General features: G+C 34.8%; 1 protein-coding gene across 2 annotated transcripts in view; it reads right to left on the bottom strand.

The window, feature by feature from the left end:
• The window catches only part of sh3gl1a (SH3-domain GRB2-like 1a), a 28,083-nt gene extending 10,066 nt beyond the window's left edge, over positions 1-18,017 (bottom strand). The window contains exons 1-6 of one of the 2 annotated variants that reach the window (XM_067363946.1): positions 17,368-18,017; positions 6,151-6,219; positions 4,086-4,158; positions 3,146-3,289; positions 2,690-2,823; positions 2,236-2,394 (exon numbers count right to left, since the gene is read on the bottom strand). In XM_067363946.1, the coding sequence (XP_067220047.1) occupies positions 2,236-2,394; positions 2,690-2,823; positions 3,146-3,289; positions 4,086-4,158; positions 6,151-6,219; positions 17,368-17,412 (624 nt within the window). In that variant the 5' untranslated portion in view covers positions 17,413-18,017. The remainder of the gene's footprint in view (positions 1-2,235; positions 2,395-2,689; positions 2,824-3,145; positions 3,290-4,085; positions 4,159-6,150; positions 6,220-17,367) is intronic. The other variant, XM_067363947.1, reaches the window with a different exon arrangement.
• Between the last annotated feature and the right edge of the window lie 4,215 nt (positions 18,018-22,232).

Genomic DNA, 22,232 nt, shown 5'->3' with positions numbered 1-22,232 from the left:
AAAACAGCAGGACGATTTTTTAAAAAGCTAATGTGAAAAACACTAGGATGGGTTGCACCAATAAGGATTAAATTAAAGGTGCCATAGAATGTAAAATTGAATTTACCTTGGCATAGTTCAGTACATGGAAATGACATACATTGAGTTTCAAACTCCATTGTTTCCTCCTTCTTATGTAAATCTCATTTGTTTAAAAGACCTCCGAAGAACAGGCGAATCTCAACATAACAGCGACTGTTACGCAACATTCGGGATCATTGTACGCCCCCAATATTTGCATATGCCAGCCCATGTTCAAGGCATTAGACAAGGGCAGCCAGTATTAAAGGGATAGTTCACCCAAAAATGAAAATTTGATGTTTATCTGCTTACCCCCAGTGCATCCAAGATGTAGGTGAATTTTTTTCTTCAGTCGAACGCAAATTAAGATTTTTAACTGCAACCACTGCCATCTGTCAGTCAAATAATAGCAGTGATTGGGAACTTCAACTTTAACAGTAAATAAAACTTGCTTAGACAAATCAAAATTAAACCCTGCGGCTCGTGACGACACATTATTTTCCTAAGACACGAAACGATCAGTTTGTGCGAGAAACCGAACATTATTTATATAATTTTTACCTCTAATACACCACTATGTCCAACTTCGTTCAGCTTCCTGTTAGTGAGGTCAAAAAATGCGTTGTGATGACGGAAGTGATGTCTCGCCCATATACTTCAATGAGCGCGAGACATCACTTCCGTTGTCAGAGCGCGATCAGACCTCACTAGCCGGAAGCTGAACGAAGTTGGACATAGTGGTGTATTAGAGGTAAAAAATTATATAAATACTGTTCGGTTTCTCGCACAAACCGATCGTTGGCTTTAGCCACGGAGCACTATCAAACTCATTCAGAATCAAATGTAAACATCCAAATAAATACTATACTTACATGATCCGATGTATGCATGCAGTATGCATGACGAACATTTTGTAAAGATCCATTTTGAGGGTTATATTAGCTGTGTGAACTTTTTATGCAATGTATTTATAGAGTCGCAAGCTTGGGGGCGGGGATTTAAAGGGGCAGCAGCCTGAATCGGGCATGTTTAATGATGCCCCAAAATAGGCAGTTAAAAAAAATGGAATAATAAAAAATAAAAAATCTATGGGGCATTTTGAACTGAAACTTCACAGACACATTCAGGGGACACCTTAGACTTATATTACATCTTGTGAAAACGCGTTCTAGGGCACCTTTAAGCAAAGTTTAACACTAATCAAGGATTTGTTGATCTGGGTTTTGTTTTAAATCGAGTTTATTTCTGTGTTTATTTGTTTGCCTGTAGAAAGTATGCATAATCAATAAGGTGTATATTGAATTTGGTCTTTTAATATCACTGTCTTACTACAAACCTGGTAAAAATGACTGGTGGGCAATGGAGGATTACTTTACTTTAAAACTTGTGTTTTTGGATGGTAAAACTGAAATTACTGTATTCTATTTTATATTGTATTTTAAATTTTATTTTTGAGTGTTTTGCTATTTTAAAATCATAGCTATGGATCTAATTTGTAAGGTTTTCCAAAATGGAAAGACAAAATTTCAAATTTCAGTTTGCAAAACACGTTAGAACCTCAATATTTACTTTGTTTTGGTAGGCACTTTTTACAAAATTGATTTGTGACTGGTTACCAGGTGCTGTATGTAATATTGACAGACAAAGGTTAAAAAGGGTGCTGCAGTCCAAATTCAAAAGGTTTGAGGCCACGGAACAGGAACAAGCGCAACTGACAATGTAAAGCAACATGTCACTATAAGTTAATCAGGTAATGTATACGTTTGCAGTCTTTTTATTGCCTTCCATGGCTGCAATACGGTGTGTTTTCCACCAGCTAGCAACCCGAAATACTATTAGGTACAGTAAATTGGCAGTGAGCAGGATCACACAGACCAAAACAAAAACAGAAATTTTGACATGGAACACACATTTCAAAGTAGAATAAATGGCTGTAGCCAGTTTTCAGAGAAACCAGTAGCCAGTTTTCAGTATTTCAACTTAGCATGTTTCTTAAATCTCTGCAAAAATATTAAGGTATTTTAATGCTTTAGTACAGTCAAAAAATACATACAGCACTTTTAAAACAGCTAAAAATAAACCACATACTAAGTGTCATACAAGAACGCCACCACAGTGCAAGATATATTTTTCAGCAAGAGTTTTTGAAAAGTTCAGAGGCTGAAGCGCGCTTACGTCAGTATCCAGAAGGTTCTGCATGCTGGTTTCGGCTGCATCTTTGGACTCTTCGAACTTTTCCACCGCCAGCCTGAGCTCCTCATCTGCAATCTTCCCCTGACGCTTCTTCTTGTAGTCATAATCCAGTCGACGGCCCTCTAGTTTCTTCAGGTGATGCTGAGGTTAAACCAGAGTATATTATTATAATTATTATTAACAGACCTAGAGGTTTTAAAAGATAAAATTACACTAATAATTTCTGACAACAATATGCAGAGGTTAGCCAATTATAACAGTTCATTACATGTCTTGAATGTACAGAAAAAAAAACTACTTATTTAACCTAAAGGGTCAAACAGGGTGGAAAATGGCCATGAAAACTAAAGTAAGAATTTTTGTAATAACTATTCTTAATAACTCATATATTGATAATTGAACATCAATAAACTCTGATTTGATTGCAGTTTTCCACCTGTATGTCTTTCAGGTCCTTGTCGATTATAGTTTGGAAAGGGTCGATGAAGTTCTGTTTGACGTCAATATCTAGAGAGTCTTTCACTTCTGCCAGTCTCTTCATGGCCTCTCCCATCTCCACTAAAGCACCACCTACGGTTCAGGTGAAGAACAAAAATATTTTGTTATTATGTAAAAAATAAATAGAAAGATCCTAGAATAGCTGTTTAAACAAAGAGAAATATAATATGCTTATACATAGATGCTTTAATAATGAGATGCTGAGAATCTGAATAGATTTTTGTTTCATGTTTTGCAGAGATTTTTGTTTTGTTTTGTCTGCTGGTACATGTTACTGTTAGAGTAATATTTCATACTTAGGGCAAATAATATGAATGAAATATGCTGTAGTTTCTTTCCCATTACAGTTTTTTTTTTTTTTGTAAATGCTTAGGAGAAAGAACATTCCTCTTACCAAAGTTGGTGTCCTCTCCCAAGTCTCGGCCGTATTTAAGCATACACTCTCCCAGAAGTCCCTCTGCCTGAGGATAACCTGGGCTCTTCACCTGCCCACGCATCTTAGACATGGTGTTCACCATGGTCAGCCTCGCTCTCGATGCTATAGTACAAGACAGAGAGAGAAGCAGGCAAATGAATACAAAGAAATATACTTATATTTTTCTAGTACAGATATCTAAACATTCTTAAATTTACATGTACATGAGAAATAAAATGAGATATAAACCCTTATTTGAAAAAAAAAAAAAATAATAATAATTCTCCTGTATGTCTATCAAGTCCCTGTTGATTATAGCTTGAAAAGGAAGATTCAGGAAGATTCGGAGCACAAATGAATCAGTGTATCGAATCTGCTGTTTGGAGTGCCAAAATCACGTGATTTCAGCCGTTGACAGTTTGACACGCGATCTGAATCATGATTCTATACACTGATGCATTTATGCTCCGATGCTTCATGAAGCATTGTTTTGAAATCGGCCATCACTAAATAAGTCATTATTTTGTTTTTTTTTGGCGCACCAAAAAATATTCTCGTTGCTTTGTAATATTAATATTGAACCACTGTACTCACATGAACCGATTTAAATATTTTTTTAGTACCTTTATGGATCTTGAGAGAGGAAGTGTCCATTGCTCCCTATGGAGGCCCGTCACGGAGCCATTGGATTTCAACAAAAATATCTTAATTTGTGCTCCGAAGATTAATGACGGTTTTACAAACGTGGAACGGCATGAGGGTGAGTAATAAATGACAGAATTTTCATTTTTGGGTGAATTAACCCTTTAACATTTAACTTTAACAATGTTTAGATATTTGCACTCGAAAACATGACAAAAATACTTATGTAATTATTAAAAACTCAGTACATGAGGAATATTTTTTTCTTTATTTTTACCTGGGTTGGGCTGCAGGTATTCAGTAGTTTTGCAGAGCACATCTGATATGGCTTTACTGGTGATGTCAGCCTTCTGTAAAGCACAAACGTCAGAGAACAGGTGTGTGTCTTTACATCACACGGTCAACAGAGATGGCTCATTAAAGCTCATTTACTGCTCTCACAGTCAAACAAGTGAGAGGGACCTGAAACAATCAGCAGTGGTCACACCTACTAAAACAACAGTATCAGTCAACTTCCTGAATGGCTAAGTTAAATGAATATTGCGTGTTCTTTAAAATGTGAGCTTGACAGACTGTGTTTGTGGTCTACTGTGGTTTACCACAGAAAAAGGAAATGCAAATTATGTGTTTAAAAGCAAAAATGAGAGGCTTGTATTTGTGTTAAAGCTCTTGCATGAATTCCTCTGAAAAAATGTTAACTATGAGCTGTAAATTTGTCATTTTGAGGTGGGGCAACTTTTGGTTTTGCATTACTGACGTAATTCCTGTGGGCGGAAATGGTATTAACCACTTTTTCTTTTCAGTCTAATGCCAAGCACTATTAAAGCCAGTATTGTCAACATTTAACCAAAAACTTGTGATTTCTAAGGCTAAAATGGGTAATCATAGGAATTTAACATGATATTTGAAAGCCACCATTAAATAAACTGAGAATTACAAAACCTCTGTGTTTGTTTATCATATACAAAAAGTAGACTTAGTTTGAATTAAGCACTCAAATTATTTGAAGTCTTTATTTGAAGTAAAAAAAAAAATATTTGTAGTGCATGCTCTGCTTTTGAACAAGTTTCTTATGGCATGTGACATTTTAATGTTTTAATGACAGCGTGGAGTGCTAGGCGCATGATAATTCCTCTTTAAACTAAATTGCAGAAGAGAAAATATTTCTTCGAGAACAATGATTCATGACGTGCACTTGACTCTGATATTATAATTCTGATAAACAAATGGCATTTATAGTCCCTATCTCATATTTTCCTAATTTCTTGTATCACGTGGATGGGAATATGCATAGTAAAACTAGGCATAATAAGCTCCATGGTTATTTCAAAGAGACGGGGTGGAGATGCACGTACGCATAATCTTCCGCTGACTGGGTTTTATAAAGGGAATTTTGCATAATTAACTGTGTAAATGTTTATATTTAAAAAATTACTGTCAGAACTTGTTTTCATGACAAATTTATTTAAACATATTAAATTAAAACATTACTAACAGGTACAACTGTATATATTTAGTGTAATTCTCCTCTCTAGAGTTAATTTGTCTTGTGAACTAACATGCTGTGGACACTAAATGACTTGCATGAGGTAAATGTAATGCTAAGTGAGATATTATTCTCAAGCTGTTTTAATGATGTCTTTTCACAGCTGAAACACTGGTTGAGAGATTACACGTAATATATATATATATATATATGCATAGATCATCTGTTCTTCATCTGCATTTTTTTCTGTTGTGGCGGTTAGCAAATAGTGTTGCATTACAGCCCACGTCCCCTTCTGGATTGGAGTGTGGATCGCCTGTGACTGACTGCATTCATTGTCTGACTGTATGCACTAAACCACAATGGTTTTGGATGAATAAATGTTCCATTACACCCCTATTGCATACACATGATTTTAGAGATCTGAAAACTTTTGTGCGTACCTGAAATCTATAGCTTTTGTGCATATTAGGGCTGCACGATATACAGTCTAGGGGTGGGCGATGTATCGAATGCTTTTGTCACGCGCATTTCTTCAGTAAAGCCGGATCCCTGATTACCGCTAAATCGCCATCACCTGCTTTCAAATGAAGCGGCATTTAATAGACAGAGCCGTAGTTCACTGATAAGACACGCAATATCGCGTTCAATATCGATATGTATCGCCGTCGCACACTTTTAAGATCAAATCTACTGAACGTTTTATACATGAGGCCTGATAAGTTTTGTTGGCCAGCAAATTGCTCCTGCTTATTTGTGTAGAGGATGTTTCAATAAGTAGGAAGAAGGAAATCTTGATCATAATTAAGAGAACTTGAACAATGGCATCACAGTATGAATGTTAAAAATGTGTTACCCTCTCCAAGTCTTTGAAGTCCTCATCCAGTTTGGTTCCTTCTGCTCCTCCCACCTTCTCACTCACCATCTGAAACACATCGGTACAAGGATTTTCAACCTGGCTAGTGTTTTGTTTCTTTGTTTTTAACTAAACCAATGATATTTTCTATCCCCTAACCCTAACTTTTACAGAAACATTTATCATTTTTAATAAAACTTTGTTTTAGTGTTGGACTAATAGAATATTGTCCTTCAGAAAACATGCATGTGCAACAAAACATATTTGTGAGATTGCATGATAAAGTATTCAAATAGAAAAAAACATTCATTGGTTTGCAAATGTCCAGGAAAAGAGATCAGCTCTTATCTCTTACTTTGAAGCCTCAGGCTTTCATCTAAATACGTGCTGCACATTCAGTTCGCATTAAAGAATGAGCGAGAAAGAGCAATGATGTTTGGCATGTAAGGAACTTCAAACAGATATTAAATGGTTTCTTTTGTGAGTGTGTCCACATAAGAACCGCCTTTGTGCTGTAAAAATCTTACTTTGTCACAAAGTATAAAATTAAAGCTCATGTTCCTGTGCTTTGGTGCTCATGTGGGCATTACAGGTTTGAGTCTGTGCAGCATTTCCTAATTTCATTCCCACTCTTTTCCGATTAATTTCTCATGACTCTGCACTATACTATATATCCATCTAATTAAAATAAGTAAAATCTCAAATAAATTGTAAATATTAATTATTTTTTTAAAAACAAATCTCTGAAATCATTTTACACAGAAAATATGAGTGGCATTTTTCTAGGGGGTTGTAAGTGGTAGTTTCTGAGTGGTTGTTTATTATTAACATGAAAAGAGTCTACCCACAAGTGGCACAGTTTTATTCAGCAATCACTTAGAGACATAATAGCATACTTCTCCTCAGCCTTAGTAAACACTACTAATAAAACATGTGTGAAGATGAGAGAAAAGAAATAAGAACAGTGATGGAAAGAAATTCACTCAGGAATGGACTCTAAGGGCCCCTGTGGAGTTCCCCATCTGAGCTATTCCTGTTGTTCATCAATGATACTTCCTGTATGTGGCAGAAACACTTAAAATCAGTTTCACAAACAAGCACTCCCCCTTTATGAGCTGAACTCTCCAAACACAAACACAGAAAGTATGTATGGTGTATTGTATTCCAGTGAACAGGAAGCGTTTTGTGTACTGAAATCATACCAAAAGGAAAATATTCAAACAACCTGGGTGGCATAATCCAAGCTAATAATAATTACCCTAAAAGTGTCTTAAGGCTGGAATACACTATTTCTGTGCATGTTTTTCAGTCTAGATATGTCACGATGATAAAGCTGGGTGCACACTGTATGATTTATAATGGTCCTTTACAACTGTTGCTAGTTGTCAGACTGTTCGAACATGCCATTTCACACTGTAGTATCTAAGTTGTCATTAATGTCAGACTGACGCATACAAGAGGTTTGTGGTTTTAAATCAACCAGTGACACAGTGAGCTGCATTTGAAATTAAATGAAAATGAATGAAATGAATCTTAAGATATCTTCGTAGCAAGTGAAGGTTTGTTGTTGTCTCACTAACTGTGTCAGGTTCTGCGCTCCTATTTGGTTTTTGATTTGACGGTTGTCATAAGAGAAGCCACACTGCAGGACTGAGCATCAAATCTTCTAACACTGCCAGAATTTTGTTAGAGGTAGAATTTGATTGCAATGGTCAATAATCGGCTGTCTGTGAATATGTCAAACTAACAATCAAAGCCTTAAGTTTTTGGCCTAGGATCCGAGGAATCTTTCAGTATTTACCAAATTTGTCTCATACAGCCAAATCGTGGTCAAAATCGTAGTGTGATCCAGTCAGAGCCAGTCTGCAGATTTTGGGCAGTCAGAGTTGACAGATTTTGCAGTCGTCAGATTTGAGATGAACCGCGGTGCAAGTGCGTGCCGAACCATGGGTGGAGAACAGGACGGTTCGATATTTTTTTTATACACCCTTAGTTTTAATCATTATTCAATATTTCTCTATTGAACATTTTTCATTTAAAACATCATAACATTATTTATGCCATTTAAATAGCATTCATACCACCTCTGAGCAGCCTTAAACAGTGTATAAATACATCTAGATGCAGCTTGTTCTACTTCAAAAATGGCTTTTGTGGACTGATTTCATTTGATTAAAATTATTTAGTTTAATTTATTGCTTTATTTATTATATCAACAATTAAATTAATGGAATTCTCAGAATTTGACAACATGACGACATACATTTAATAGGGTTTTAAAAACTTTGCCTTTATAAAAGGTGAAAAATGCACCTGGAAACCAACTTAAGGGGGCAAATATTGTCCCATAATGGAAAGGTGTGGCTGCTGTCTAATGCCCCATTTCCACCACAGGAACTTTTCCCAGGAACTAGGGACTTGCAAAATAAAAGTCTGTGTTTACGTAATATATATGTGTGTGTTCTGTGTATAATAATTATGTATATATAAATACACACACATACAGGTATAAAGTTTAGAAATATATGCATGTATTATAAATATATATATTTATATATATTTTATATTACATATAAACATATTTTATATATAACATTTTTCTTAAATATATACATGAATGTGGGTGTATTTATATATACATAATTATTATACACAGAACACACACATATTACGTAAACACAGACTTTTATTTTGCAAACGATTAAATCGCAATTAATCATTGCAGCCCTACTCTGTGCGTTTCGGCCGCAGGACCTAGGGTCTAAATAAATTTCCAGGTAAAAATTCCCCCCTCAAAAAGTCCCTGTTCACGAGGTAGTACTTTTTCCAAAGTTCAGGAACTTTCGGGTGTGGGTCTTGGGTGCTGAACAAGCTGATTGGTTGAGTTCATGCAGCATTTTATTTCAACCAACATTTTTTTAAAAGTCTGTTGCAGTGCACGCAGTAAGAGTTTGCTATTTGAATCAACAATGGAGTTCAAAAAACACGACTGATGGAGTTAAGCTTATATATGGAGCACAAAATCCAGTGGGAACTGGAAGGTTGCACAAAGTCCTACATCACCGGACTCTTCTTCCCGGCACTTTAGACCACGATGGAAATGCAGCACAACAGTTCTGTGGGGAAAAACTTTCCTGGGACAAATAGTTCTGGGTAATTTTGGTGGAAACGAGGCTTTTGTGGAAGAAAGGGGGTGTGCAGAAGGATGTTAAATGCTTCAGGGGGTACACCACTCTAAAAAGTTTGGGAACCAGTGGTGATTTTTTGATTAATTGTCTCATCCGGGTATTTAAAGTGTACTTTTGGCATACAAATGGGACGCACCTATAGTGAGCATCGATGCACTGGTTTTCACAGTGCATTGTGGGACTTTTTAGGGAGCAAACGTTTCAGTGCACTAGAAGGATTTCGCGATTGAGACAGCCCTCAAAATGGCTGACTCCCTGATCAGCGCCCTGACAACTGAACTAGGGATCTGACTGAGATGCATCCAATAATTCTATTCACTCAAAGGAGATCAAACATATTTGATATTCTGAGCCGATTTTAGAACACATATTGTTTTCATTTGTCATGTTTCTGAGGGAGTTTGTTTTGTTCAGAATGACTTGAAAGTGTAATAGTGTGTGATCCTCAGTCGTTTAGTCTATGTTGCCAAGTTTTTCTCTGTAACCATTTACAAAGTTGGCAAGTGTATGATGCCTAGTGTTTTGCTTTACACAAATGACAAATAGAGTATTCCAGCTTTTAGTCAGCATCATTATTGTGAATTATTGTTACTTTTTAGTTCTTAACTAGCCATTAATTTTTTAAAGAACCAGGATTTCCATGTCAAAATATAAAACAGAATTGGTCATGCTTGAACTGCAAAAACAACAAAGTTGTGTTTGTGAGAGCAAATTTTAACAGATAGCTTTGGAAACAAGTCAACAGCTAAGACTAAAAGCTGGGAGTTAATTAGAAGAAAACATTCAAAACTTCTCCCTATAGGGTGAATGCCACTACAGATTTTCACGGCTCTTTGAATCTCATACAGACAAATGTTTGTAAAACACACACCCAGTCTTCAGAGAGAAGAAACACGTGTGCATGCATGTTTGATTGACAGCCCTTCATACAGTGGCTCTATTGTATAGCTCTGAGCTGCTAGTGTCCTATTATGATTCAGATGGAGGTGTGGACATAGACACTGATCACAGATCACTTTTCTAGAATATGATATGAATGAAATACAGTTGCACAAAACACTCCATCTCAAATTAATCTAATCTTAAAGTGCTTGTATTCATGTAAAGCAATCAAAACTGAGGGGATTTTGTGATACACATTATCAATATGATTTCATAGTTATGCACCGATGCTGAAATTTTTGACCAATCCTGATGAACTACAATAATTACTTTTTTGTAATGGCTGATACCTGATATGATAACCAATGTTATCAACATATATATGATAATATTGCTGCTGATTATCTTTCACTATCTGGTGCAACTAATACATATAATTAAAATGAAATTGAAATACTTTTGTAAAGAAAATCATAGATAGGCACAATTTATATTTGTCAGGAAAAATTACTTCAAGCATTTAAGCAGAGAGGTTTAGATCAAAATCTAAACAGGAAAAAACAACCCTCTGCTCCTAATATCATCTTTAACAGATTGATACTGATCATTTAAAAAAAAATCAACTAAATTTACACGCCAATATTCAAGCCACTGTATGTTTTAGGATTAAAAACATTTTTATAATGCTGCACACTTTCATATGAAAGGGAAGTCATATAGTTTGCATAGTTACTTCTACCCTAAGGCAAATCTGACAACTTTTTTTTCTAGCATACAGGAACAAAAGCATCAGCTTTACACATTACAATATGAAATATACAACTTAACCCACAAGGAAATACACTTCAGTTTTACATAAACACTTCTCGTCAACCTGTACAAGTAACAAAAAAAGAGCAGGTGATAAAGAAAGAGAGAGGAGGGAGAGAAAAGTCTGAAAGAAAACACCTGTTCTTTTTGGTGGGCAGGTACAATACTTGCTGTGTACAATAATCCAGTCTGACAACTAAATTAAAACACTGAATTCTTCACACACCTCTTATAAATCTTTTACACAAATACATAGTTGGATTTTTCCAAGACTAACGGGTGAAATCAAAGCAGGGATCTCTATTTCACAACACCAAAATGCCCCATTTTTACACCTGAGATTCATTATTTAATCTACAAATTTAAAGGTTTAGTTCACCAAGAATTCCATGATTTACTCACCCTCAAGCCACCGGTGTATTTATCTTTCTTCTTTCAGTCAAACACAATCGGTGTTATGTTAAAAAATAAATCCGAGCTTTATAATGGGAGTGAACGGTACCTTAAATTTTGAAGCCCAAAAAAGCACATCCATCCATCATAAAAGTAATCCATACGGCTCCATAGGGTTAATAAAGGCCTTCTGAAGCAAAGCGATGCATTTTTGTAAGAAAAATATACATATTTATAACTTTATAAACCATAATCATTGGCGCATACGCGAGTTCTGGCAGAAGAGTGACTTCTGAACAGACGCATGACGTAACGACGAACGCGGAAGCGCAGAGAATAGAGCAAAACAAAACACACGGTCATGAATTAGAAGCCAAAAGTTAAATTTTTTAAAGAGAAATGTTGGAGGATTTCGATATAAGAGAAGAGGAGCTTGAGTTTGTTGCCCAGCCGTATTCATTTGAACCACGAGATGCGTCTACTTCTACATCCTACGTCGGGTCAGAGGTCACTCTTCTGCTGGAACTAGACTCACATCAGGCTGTTAGCGGAAGCCAGTGATTATAGTTTTTAACCTGTTAACGGTCACCCCCACTTTTTTTTTTTTTTAGACATGAAAATCAGGGCTCTCAAGTCTCACGCATTGGGCGTGAGACACACGCATTTCAACCCGTTCACACGCTCACACGCCGCACCTTGTATTTCTCACGCAGAGAAATCTCCAGGATAATGCACAACAAGTTGCGCCGCTATTAGAGGAATCAAGCGAGTTCCCCATAGAGTTCAGAAGGCCCTGCCACGCACCAGTTAATCTAATTAAAAATATAGCTACCGAACAGCCAATCAGAAAATAGAATTATTGTATCCGGGTAAGATTTAGATATTCCCGCCACAAAAATATTTATGTTCTGATTCCACTGACACATTCTGTGATTCACGGGCTCGCGCACTGATTCAGATGCTCGCTGAAGTAGTTAGCTACAGAGGAGGACATCTGTCAGTCACATTGATTCACATCTGGCTACAGACTGATCGTGATCGATGTGGGACCATATCCTATGAGTACAGTAAGTCATCTCATCAAATCGCTGGGGAATATTTGTGCCCAGGCAGCTGTAGGTTAGTTAACAGTTTGTCCAGAGTACTTTTACGTGAACTTGCCTGGCTAGTAGTGATGGGCATTTTTCCAAAATATTGTATTCGAATATTTGGGCTAGTAAAAAAACGAATATTCGTGTATTTAAAGCTGCAGTCCAACTTTTTTTGTGTTAAAAATTTACAAAAATTATATAATGAGAATATACAACATGAATCCATTTTCCAAACCGTGTTTCTGTCTTATCCTGAATCATTACGATACACTTATAATAAGTGTTTATATTCGGACTCTTTCAGACCGGACTGGTAGGACTCGCCGCAGAGTATGTAACTTCGTGACTCGCCATAGACATAACGACATACACGGAGAAAAGTAGCTCCGCCTAGAATGTTCCTCCGCAAGACGCGTGCAGTTCTGTTTATTAACCGCTAGAGGGCCAAAAATCACGGACAGCAGCTTTAAATTACGATCATTTTGAGAAAATGAGAGACGTTTTTTATTTTTATTTTTTATTCAAGTTGTCATCACCATTTCTGAACAAACTTATGATTAGGTAATATACACAACAAGTTTGTGTTTTATCTTAAGGTTTTCATTCAGTTTAAAATATTAAACAATATGTGTAAACAAAAAATATAGGCCTAAAGAACAAAAGCATTATAGGCTCAATCAGCGAGTGGGAAAAAACACTAGTAAAGCAGAGCACGCCAGTTATTGAGCCGAACGTAACGTGTATATAAGGTACACTAGAGTCGGAATATGGTTACCATGTTTATATTGTTTCACATTACAATGTTGAGGAAAAACAACAATATAATGTGTATGATTATATTACCATTATCTATCTCTCACACTCACTCACTCACTCACTCACATACACACAAAAATGCTGAATCAAATAAATATTTTTTTATTTGTACAAATGTGTCATTTTTCATATCAGACCCCTGTCCCCACCCAAACCCCCATCGCCGCCGAAATCTCACTCTGAACTCAGTTCAAAACTTGAGAGCCCTGTGAAAATGCACTATCCAAACTTAAATGGTTGTAATTCAAGAATACTTTGGAATATAGACATAAGACTGGTCTTGTTTTAAAGATGAAATTGCAGATTATTGTAGAAGTGAAATAAATGTGAAACAGAAAATGTTTATGAAAATGTAAAAATATAATATAAAATATATATTTTACAAAGCAAGTTTTACTCTAAAACTGCAAAGAAATCAAAGCCAAAAATCTGAACAAGTTGTGTTCCAAATTTCAGGTTGATATCTCAAAAAATGAGCTTTCAGTAACTGTGTGTTCACTCCACTGCCGGCGAGAGCGGCACGGCGCGCCTTGGACGGTGAGAGCGTCGAGGAGAGTTGAAATCAGGTTAACTTTATGGTAATGAGCTATGACGCCGCTCGGCGGCAACCAATTAGAATGTAGAGGTCCTTGCTTGACAGGCTTCCGATTGGTTGACGCGACTTGTCATTTACTTTGGCTCTGCTTTGACCCTCCCGTCGGTAGCGGTTTGAACGAACAGTACAGCGTTGTTGGCAGGGCGGCCAAGGCGAATGTTGACGCTCTCACCGGCGGCGGTGTGAACGCCCGGTAAGACTTTGTTTGGGCGCAGTACCACACTTTTTCACTAGATGACAACCAAGCTCCATTACTGACCATATAAGGGCTCCTCCATTTCCATATATGGTTTGAGTGATCTGAACCGTATATTTTCATTATTTTCATACTAATTATGAAGTAGACATCCTAAATAGTAGTAGTATGGGAAGTTTGGCAGAATTTGATATGAATTCAGCCTCTAATAAACATAAAAACAACATGTATCATAAATGTATTTTTTTTTTCTATTAAAAATATTTTCAGACCTTTTTTTTCCTCAAAAAATTGAATGGATGTTATCTTTTGAACTCTTGGCATGAAAACAAACATGTTTCAATCAATCTTAAATGATTTTTCATGTTCATCGCTATTTCAAAATAAAGGCCTGAACATGCCTTATGAGTATGAAAATATGCTTGTTGCAAATTGATAAATTACTGCTCCTTTAATTTATTTTGAAAATAAGTCACCGAATATGAAAACTAGAGATTATAAGCTTTCAAATGATATATAGTTTGTCAAGATTATTGTTGGATTAGTATAGAATATTACTGTTTTAAATATGTAATGGCTGTGGGCCCACCGGTGGGCCAGTGACAGTTATAAATATGGATAATTTTCTTACAAAACCACACCGCTTCGCTTCAGAAGGCCTTTATCAACCCTGTGGAGCCGTATGGATTACATTTATGATGGATTAATGCGCTTTTTAGGGTCTCCCATTATAAAGCTTGGAAGAGCCAGGATATTTATTAATATAACTCAGACTGTGTTTGACTGAAAGAAGAAAGTCATATGCACCTAGGATGGCTTGAGGGCGAGTACATTTTGGGATATTTGGCATTTTTGGGTGAACTATCCCTTTAAATTTGCTGTCTGCGGAGGATGTGGTAACATCTTCACAGCTGGAAACAGTTATAAATAATTGACAGCGGGACAGCAGGCAATGTTGGTCAGCAAACAAAGGACAGCATTCTTACATTCAGTCTGCACTATTTTTTAACTGTCATCTATAGCTGTTGCATCATATCTTTCCGTTTTATTTTTAAGACAACATGTCAAGTTATATCTGTTCAACTTTTGAGACTCTGCCTCCTTAGAAAATCAACAAACCAAATAATTTGTCAATGTACTAACATCTAAATACCGTGAGAATATTTATGAGTAGAATCAGTTTGAATGTTTTTGAGCTTACCACAAATAATTCAAACTTCAGCCCTGTTTTATTCATACTTTATGTAAACAGACACTATGATCCTCTTCAACATGAACAATGACTATGTTAAACTATGACATGCGATCAAGATGGAACATGCATTGCTATTCTGACTGACACAAGCCAATAAGGAAAAAAGTTAACTAATGACTTTACTCTTTACTAAGTACGAACATCAAGAAGTTCTGCATTTTCAACCCTGCAGGCTTTAGGTTTTATTGTAATGAGGCTCAGTGACTGCAAGACCTCCCATCTGACATTAAGATGCTTTCAAATGATTCTTCTGCAACATGTAGGTGCATGTTAGACTTGTTTTGCGTGAGCAAAAAGGGTAAAGGAATGCTAGACTGGCTTGTTAGAGAAAAACTTGTTAGACAAACACTTGAAATAGCACTGTGTTTCATAAACAGGCTTCATTCTGATTAAATGCATGACTGTTTTGGAGTAGATGACGGATTAAAAGCTAATCCAGCCAAACAAATATATCCTCTGAGAATCTCATTCAAAATCACTTTGTTTATCTGCCTGGCATGGATTTAAACCACTACACAAGATTCACAAGTATCTGAGAAAGGTTGTTTATCAACCACACAGTGAAATAAAGCAGCATTATTCACACTGAATAGAAAATAAGTGAGGTAATTTGATCCGAATGCATTTTTAGTCATAACTTTCTGTGAGGTATTACTTACACACAATGCAAATGTTTGGCACAATGTTGGGCAAAGAAATAATGGAACTGGAATGCAAAGAAATAATGATGACTCTTTAATATATCATATATAATGATATATTAAAAATCATTATAGCAGCATTTATTATAATGCCTATTATTTATGGCTGCATACTGTATAAATCATTGTATTGCAGTATTTTTAAAGTGTAATACAGTAATTATAGTGTTACTTGTTTGCAAAAAAGAAAAATGTGCATCCTGGTAATGAGAATTAAAGGGTAAAATATGCACAATCATCATGAGAATCACATTGCAAAATGTTGCAATAGTCCTAAAAAAACAGGCTTCATTTTGTTTATGCAAAATATAACTTCTTATACTTCTCCTCTTTACTGTGACCTGGACATGTTTTCGTACAGTATCGATAGAGAATAATGTTTTCTTCACGCATTAGCGGTAAACATTGTGTGTATCACATCAGCTAAAGTATTCTGCCAGTAAAGTACATGTGGTTCCAGCTCAAAACACTCAGCATATAAATTTCATCTAAACTGTTGACCACAGGTTTATCAAGGACAAGGTGGTGCAAAAAAATGTGTTGCAATGTTTTTGTCATGATGATACACCCAGTGGGTTCACAGCAAACTGTTATCACTTTGATTGTGTCATATCTGTATACTTCACTATTAAAAACTAAAAAAAAAACTTTATAATAAAATATTTATAGATATAACTTCAGAGGTGTGATTTGAAATTATATGAGCTTGGTTTATTCATAAAGCGCTTGTCTTTTGAGGTCACTCTCTGGGTAACATCTGTTTCCAGCAAAACAAAGTTTTTCCCTATAAATATTAGATTTTAGATATAAAAATATATTATAAATTTTAAAAAGCAAAAAATAAATAAATAATAATAATAATAATAATAATAATAATAATAATAATAATATATATATATATATATATATATATATATATATATATATATATATATATATATATATATATATATATATTATATATATATATATATATATATAAATATATAAACTAAATTCCCACAAAGTGTCTCAAAATGTATTAAGCTGCCTATCCAGACGTGTTCAAAACGCACTTGTGATCGCCAAATATGTTGTCTATGTAGGGTTCTCACTAGATTTTAAAACACAGTCAGACTTTAACTTTTACTTCACCACAGCAGAGACGACCCCGGATGAAATAATTCAAACAAGTTGAAGAGACGCCGCAAATCTTTCTTTATAACTTACGGTAACGTTATATGATTTGTTTATTGTTGTATCTAGTCTGTGAGTTTATGCTCGTGCACCAGTTGACGTGGAAACACTCACCTGACTCGCTTTATAAAACTGTTTCTTCAGTCCGGCAACAGACATCTTTGCGTCGGATCCTTTCGCTCTGACAAATTTAGATGTTATTTAATTCACCCAATATTTAAAAATTAAACTATAGGCGTCAATAGAGCTGTAAAAAAAAAAACTCTAACAATCACAACTGCTTCTTCCTGCTCGGCCAGAGTTTGAACCTGCAGTGAACGTCACAACCCTTCTACACTGCGACGCGACGCAACTAGAACGCTCCCATACACGCGTCGCGTATAATAAGAGAGTTCTGATTGGTCAACTGGTTGCCGACGTCAGGGTTCCCATTTCTAAAGATTTCAATATTAATGTCATTTTCTTCTAAGTTCGTTTTGTAATGTATTAATATTACGTGTTTTATATTACTTAACGTGTACTTTATGTATCTCTGACAACAGAACAAAATAATTATGGAAACATAACTATCTGAACGTCTGAGTGCGTCGCGTTGCTTGCCGACAAAGCTGAGTTTAGAAATCTCTCCAGCTTCCGGGTTAATCTTTCGCCTGTGAACAGTTTACTATGTTTACCACACTTAATACATTACATTTGTTACTATATTTTTAATAAAAACAGCAGTCAGACAGCATGAATACACAAAAATCCATAAATACACTTTCACATTAAAAAAGAAACCTGTAACACGCTGAAACAAAATGTTTATATATACTTTACACTTTCAGATGACTTGGAAATTGTCCCAATCAACTCACCATGTTTGTGTGAGTCTGTGTGTATGGGTGATTCTTCAATTAGGGGAACTTTTATGTCCCCAGATTATACATTCATGTTAAAAATAATATATTATAAAATAAATAGTTTAGTTATGTCAAATAATATTTATTGCACCACCAAAAAATGTTATACACAAAAATCAGTATGATTTCCATGTTTAAAAATGTTTTCATCACTAATATTTGGCTACTCAAGCCTTGTCCCCAACCCAGACTTTAAAACTTGTCTGCTCTGAAAATGTGATAAAATGTTATCAGTTCATTAAAAAATCACAATATATGTTTAAACAGTAACTTAAAAAGGCACTTGATGCATAATTTGGGTTCATATCTGTGCAATTTGTGAATATTTTTAACAATTTAGTATTGTCCACAACAATACTGTCATTACCGCGACAGTCTATGATTACAACAAGGATTTTTTTGGGGGTAAGACTTGTTTATGCCGTAACCATGGAAATGAAGACCAGCAGGGGAGCACATGTCAGCCATGGAAGAACAGTGACATTTGATGTCTGAAAAAGTAAGTAATTTAATCATGAATTCCTTCTGATCATGGAGTAGACTTATTCAGCGTCATTACCATTAATGCTGTAGCGGCAATATTTTGATAAATATATGTATATATTCACATGATTTATGTGTATTTAAAGTTCTTTTTGTACTAGCTGTTGAGTGATGTTAGCAAATCCATGACCTAGCATCTTTTTTTCCTGAAAAACAAAAAAAATGTCATTACCGCAACACGTCATTACCAACACACAACTTGTTGTGATGGTAATGACAAGTGATGGTGGTAATGACATGTTCTGTGTCACTATCTATATCATATTATGTGTTTATAAATTAAGTTAAAGAAGCATAATAGTGTTATTTTACAATGAAACTTAAATGAGATGCCTTACTTCCTAAAACTATTTTTTCTTATTTTTTAACTAGAATGGCTCCCAAGAAATCAGCTAAAAGGTCTAGAGATTAAGGAAAAAAATTTAAGGAAGATCCTGTAAAATACATGTTTGAAAGCAAACACATTTCATTATACACTGTGTGCAGAATTATTAGGCAAGTTGATTTTCTGATCATATTTTTTCCCAAGCACATTTTACCAATTCCAATCCACATCAATCTTAAGAACTACTATTAATATTGTTTTTAATAATTTATAAGTGATATATAATTGTTCATGAAGGCTGGAAATGAAAAATGCCTTATATTCAGGTGTGCAGAATTATTAGGCAGGTTTTCTTTTACTGGCAAAATGAGCCAAAAAGAGAGGGTCATACAAAAACAGCTGGAAAAGAAAAGACACATGTTAACTTCAAAATAATTAAGAATTAAGGTGAAGAATTAAGTTTGAAACCATCAGGAACCCTTTAGTCTCCAGCGGCACCATTTTCCAGAACTGCAACCTACCTGGAGTCTCCAGAAGTGCAAGGTGTCAGGATCTCAGAGACTTAGATTAGCTAAAGAATCCTAAAAAATGACCCGCTCTTAATAAGAATCACAAGCTGAAGTGTAATAAAGTACATGAAGACTGGGTTTTTATAGGCCTTATAGACAGACAGCTTGAGAGTGACTCCTGAAGGACCAGCACCACATCCTCTTGTACCACTGTTTGAAGAATTTATCTTCCAGAATCTGGCAGTAAGGTGTGGGAGTTCACTTTTAGTCCATCTCTTATCCTGAAATGTCCATCTTGCAGAGATGGACTAAATGATCTTCCAAAACTTACTGCCAGATTCTGGAAGATAAATTCTTCACAAAGTGGTACAAGAGGATGTGGCGCTGGTCCTGCTGGTATGTATTTCACAACACTTCAGCTTGTGATTCTTATTAAGAGCAGGTCATTTTTTAGGATTCTTTAGCTAATGTAAGTCTCTGAGATCCTGACACCTCACACTTCTGAAGACTCCAGGTAGGTTTCAGTACTGGGAAATGGTGGCGCTGGAGACTAAAGGGTTCCTGATGGTTTCACACTTAATTCTTCACCTTAATTCTTAATTATTTTGCAGTTAACGTGTCTTTGCTTCTCCAGCTGTTTTTGTATGACCCCGCTGACCCAATGAGCATTTCACTGTCCAATGGTCATGCTTTAACTTTGCAATTTTCTAGTATTACATTAGTATTGTGTCCTTCTCATGAGTATTTAATAATTTTTGACTTTTCAGTCTGAGTTAAATCTTATCATTTTATCTGTAAAAGAAAACCTGCCTAATAATTCTGCACACCTGAATACAAGGCATTTTTCATTTCCAGCCTTCATGAACAATTATATATCGCTTATAAATGATTAAAAACAATATTAATAGTAGTTATTAAGATTGATGTGGATTGGAATTTGTAAAATGTGCCTGGAAAAAAATATGATCAGAAAATCAACTTGCCTAATAATTCTGCACACAGTGTATGCATTGTTAGTTTTAACTCAATGCAACTTTTATGAGTTTGAAAACTTTTGTTTTCTGTTAAAAACTTTTATGTTAAACTTTTATGTTAAAAACTTGATTTCACCTAATAGTCATAGTTATGAAATGTTTCTGAAGGATATTTTTATGCTGTTTTATCCCATTGTGACAACTGATTCTCTAGAAAATATTGTATGGTTTCTTCATGATTGAAATAAACATGTTCAAGTTGATGGTTGTGTCATATTTATATATATCTCCTCACATCTGTCCATTTCTTTCAACAACACTCACCAGAAGTCATTATTTAATCCTTTAAATTTGCTTTATGTATCAGTGCACTTTTCATTTATGTCATTACCAAAACACTATGTCATTACCAGAACAGTATGTCATTACCACCACGTTGCTTAATTTACAGAAAACATACCTTTAAAACTGTTTTATGTTCAATCTTGAGGTGCTACATGAAAAGCCTAATGAAATACTCATCCACCTATTCAAAGAAAAAACATCTCAAATTAATTTTCCAGAAATTAAACAAAAGTGTGCTTTGATGAACACAGAAAAACACATTTTGATGGTAAGAACAAGAAAATATATGTAATTCACTGAATGGAAACATTTTGTTTTTTATACGTATTGTTGAAGGTTAACAATGTTTACAAGATAAATGAGTTTAAATGATCTCGTTGATACATTCTTTGCATTATGATACTTTTTGATGTTGTGATGGTAATGACGTTTTGCAGTGCCAGTTGGCAAATAGATATAAAATACTCAAATTATATTTAAGCTCAGTATTGGCCATTATTATATCTTTACATCAAAGCATGTAAACATTGTCATGACCTAATTCTAACAAAATTCAAACAAATTTCATTCATCAAAATGGAAGATGGCAAAATAGCCCCCCATTGAAGAATCACCCGTATATACATGTATGTCTGTATGTATATATATATATATATATATATATATATATATATATATATATATATATATATACACACACACACACACACACACACACACACACACACACACACTACCGTTCAAAAGTTTGGAATCGGTAAGATTTTTAATATTTTTTAAAAGAAGTTTTGTCTGCTCACCAAAATTGCATTTATTTAATTAAAAATACAGTAAAAACAGTAATATTGTGAAATATTATTACAATTTAAAATAACCGTTTTCTATTGGAATATAATATAATATATGATATACATATCATTTATTTCTGTGTTGGAAAAGCTGAATTTTAAGCATCATTTCTCCAGTCTTCAGTGTCACGTGATCCTTCAGAAATCAATCATATGCTGATTTGCTGCTCAAGAAACATTTATTGTGTACAGATGTACAAAATATTTGTGTACATTTTTTTTTTTTTTTTCAGGATTCTTTGATGAATAGAAAGTTCCAAAGAACAGTGTTTATCTGAAATACAAAGCTTTTGTAACATTATACACTACCGTTCAAAAGTTTGGGGTCAGTAAGAATTTTTATTTTTTTGAGAAGAATTTAAAGAAATTAAATTATTAAAATTATTTTTTTCAGCAAGGATGCATTAAATCAATCAAAAGTGACAGTAAAGACACTTAAAATGTAACAAAAGATTATATTTCAAATAAATGTCGTTCTTTGGAACTTTCTATTCATCAAAGAATCCTGAAAAAAAATACTGTACACAAATATT

This window comes from Chanodichthys erythropterus, chromosome 16, assembly GCF_024489055.1.
Source record: "Chanodichthys erythropterus isolate Z2021 chromosome 16, ASM2448905v1, whole genome shotgun sequence".
NCBI lineage: Eukaryota > Metazoa > Chordata > Actinopteri > Cypriniformes > Xenocyprididae > Chanodichthys > Chanodichthys erythropterus.
The sequence above is the reverse complement of the archived record's forward strand: the minus strand, read 5'-3'. Positions and strand labels throughout refer to the sequence as shown.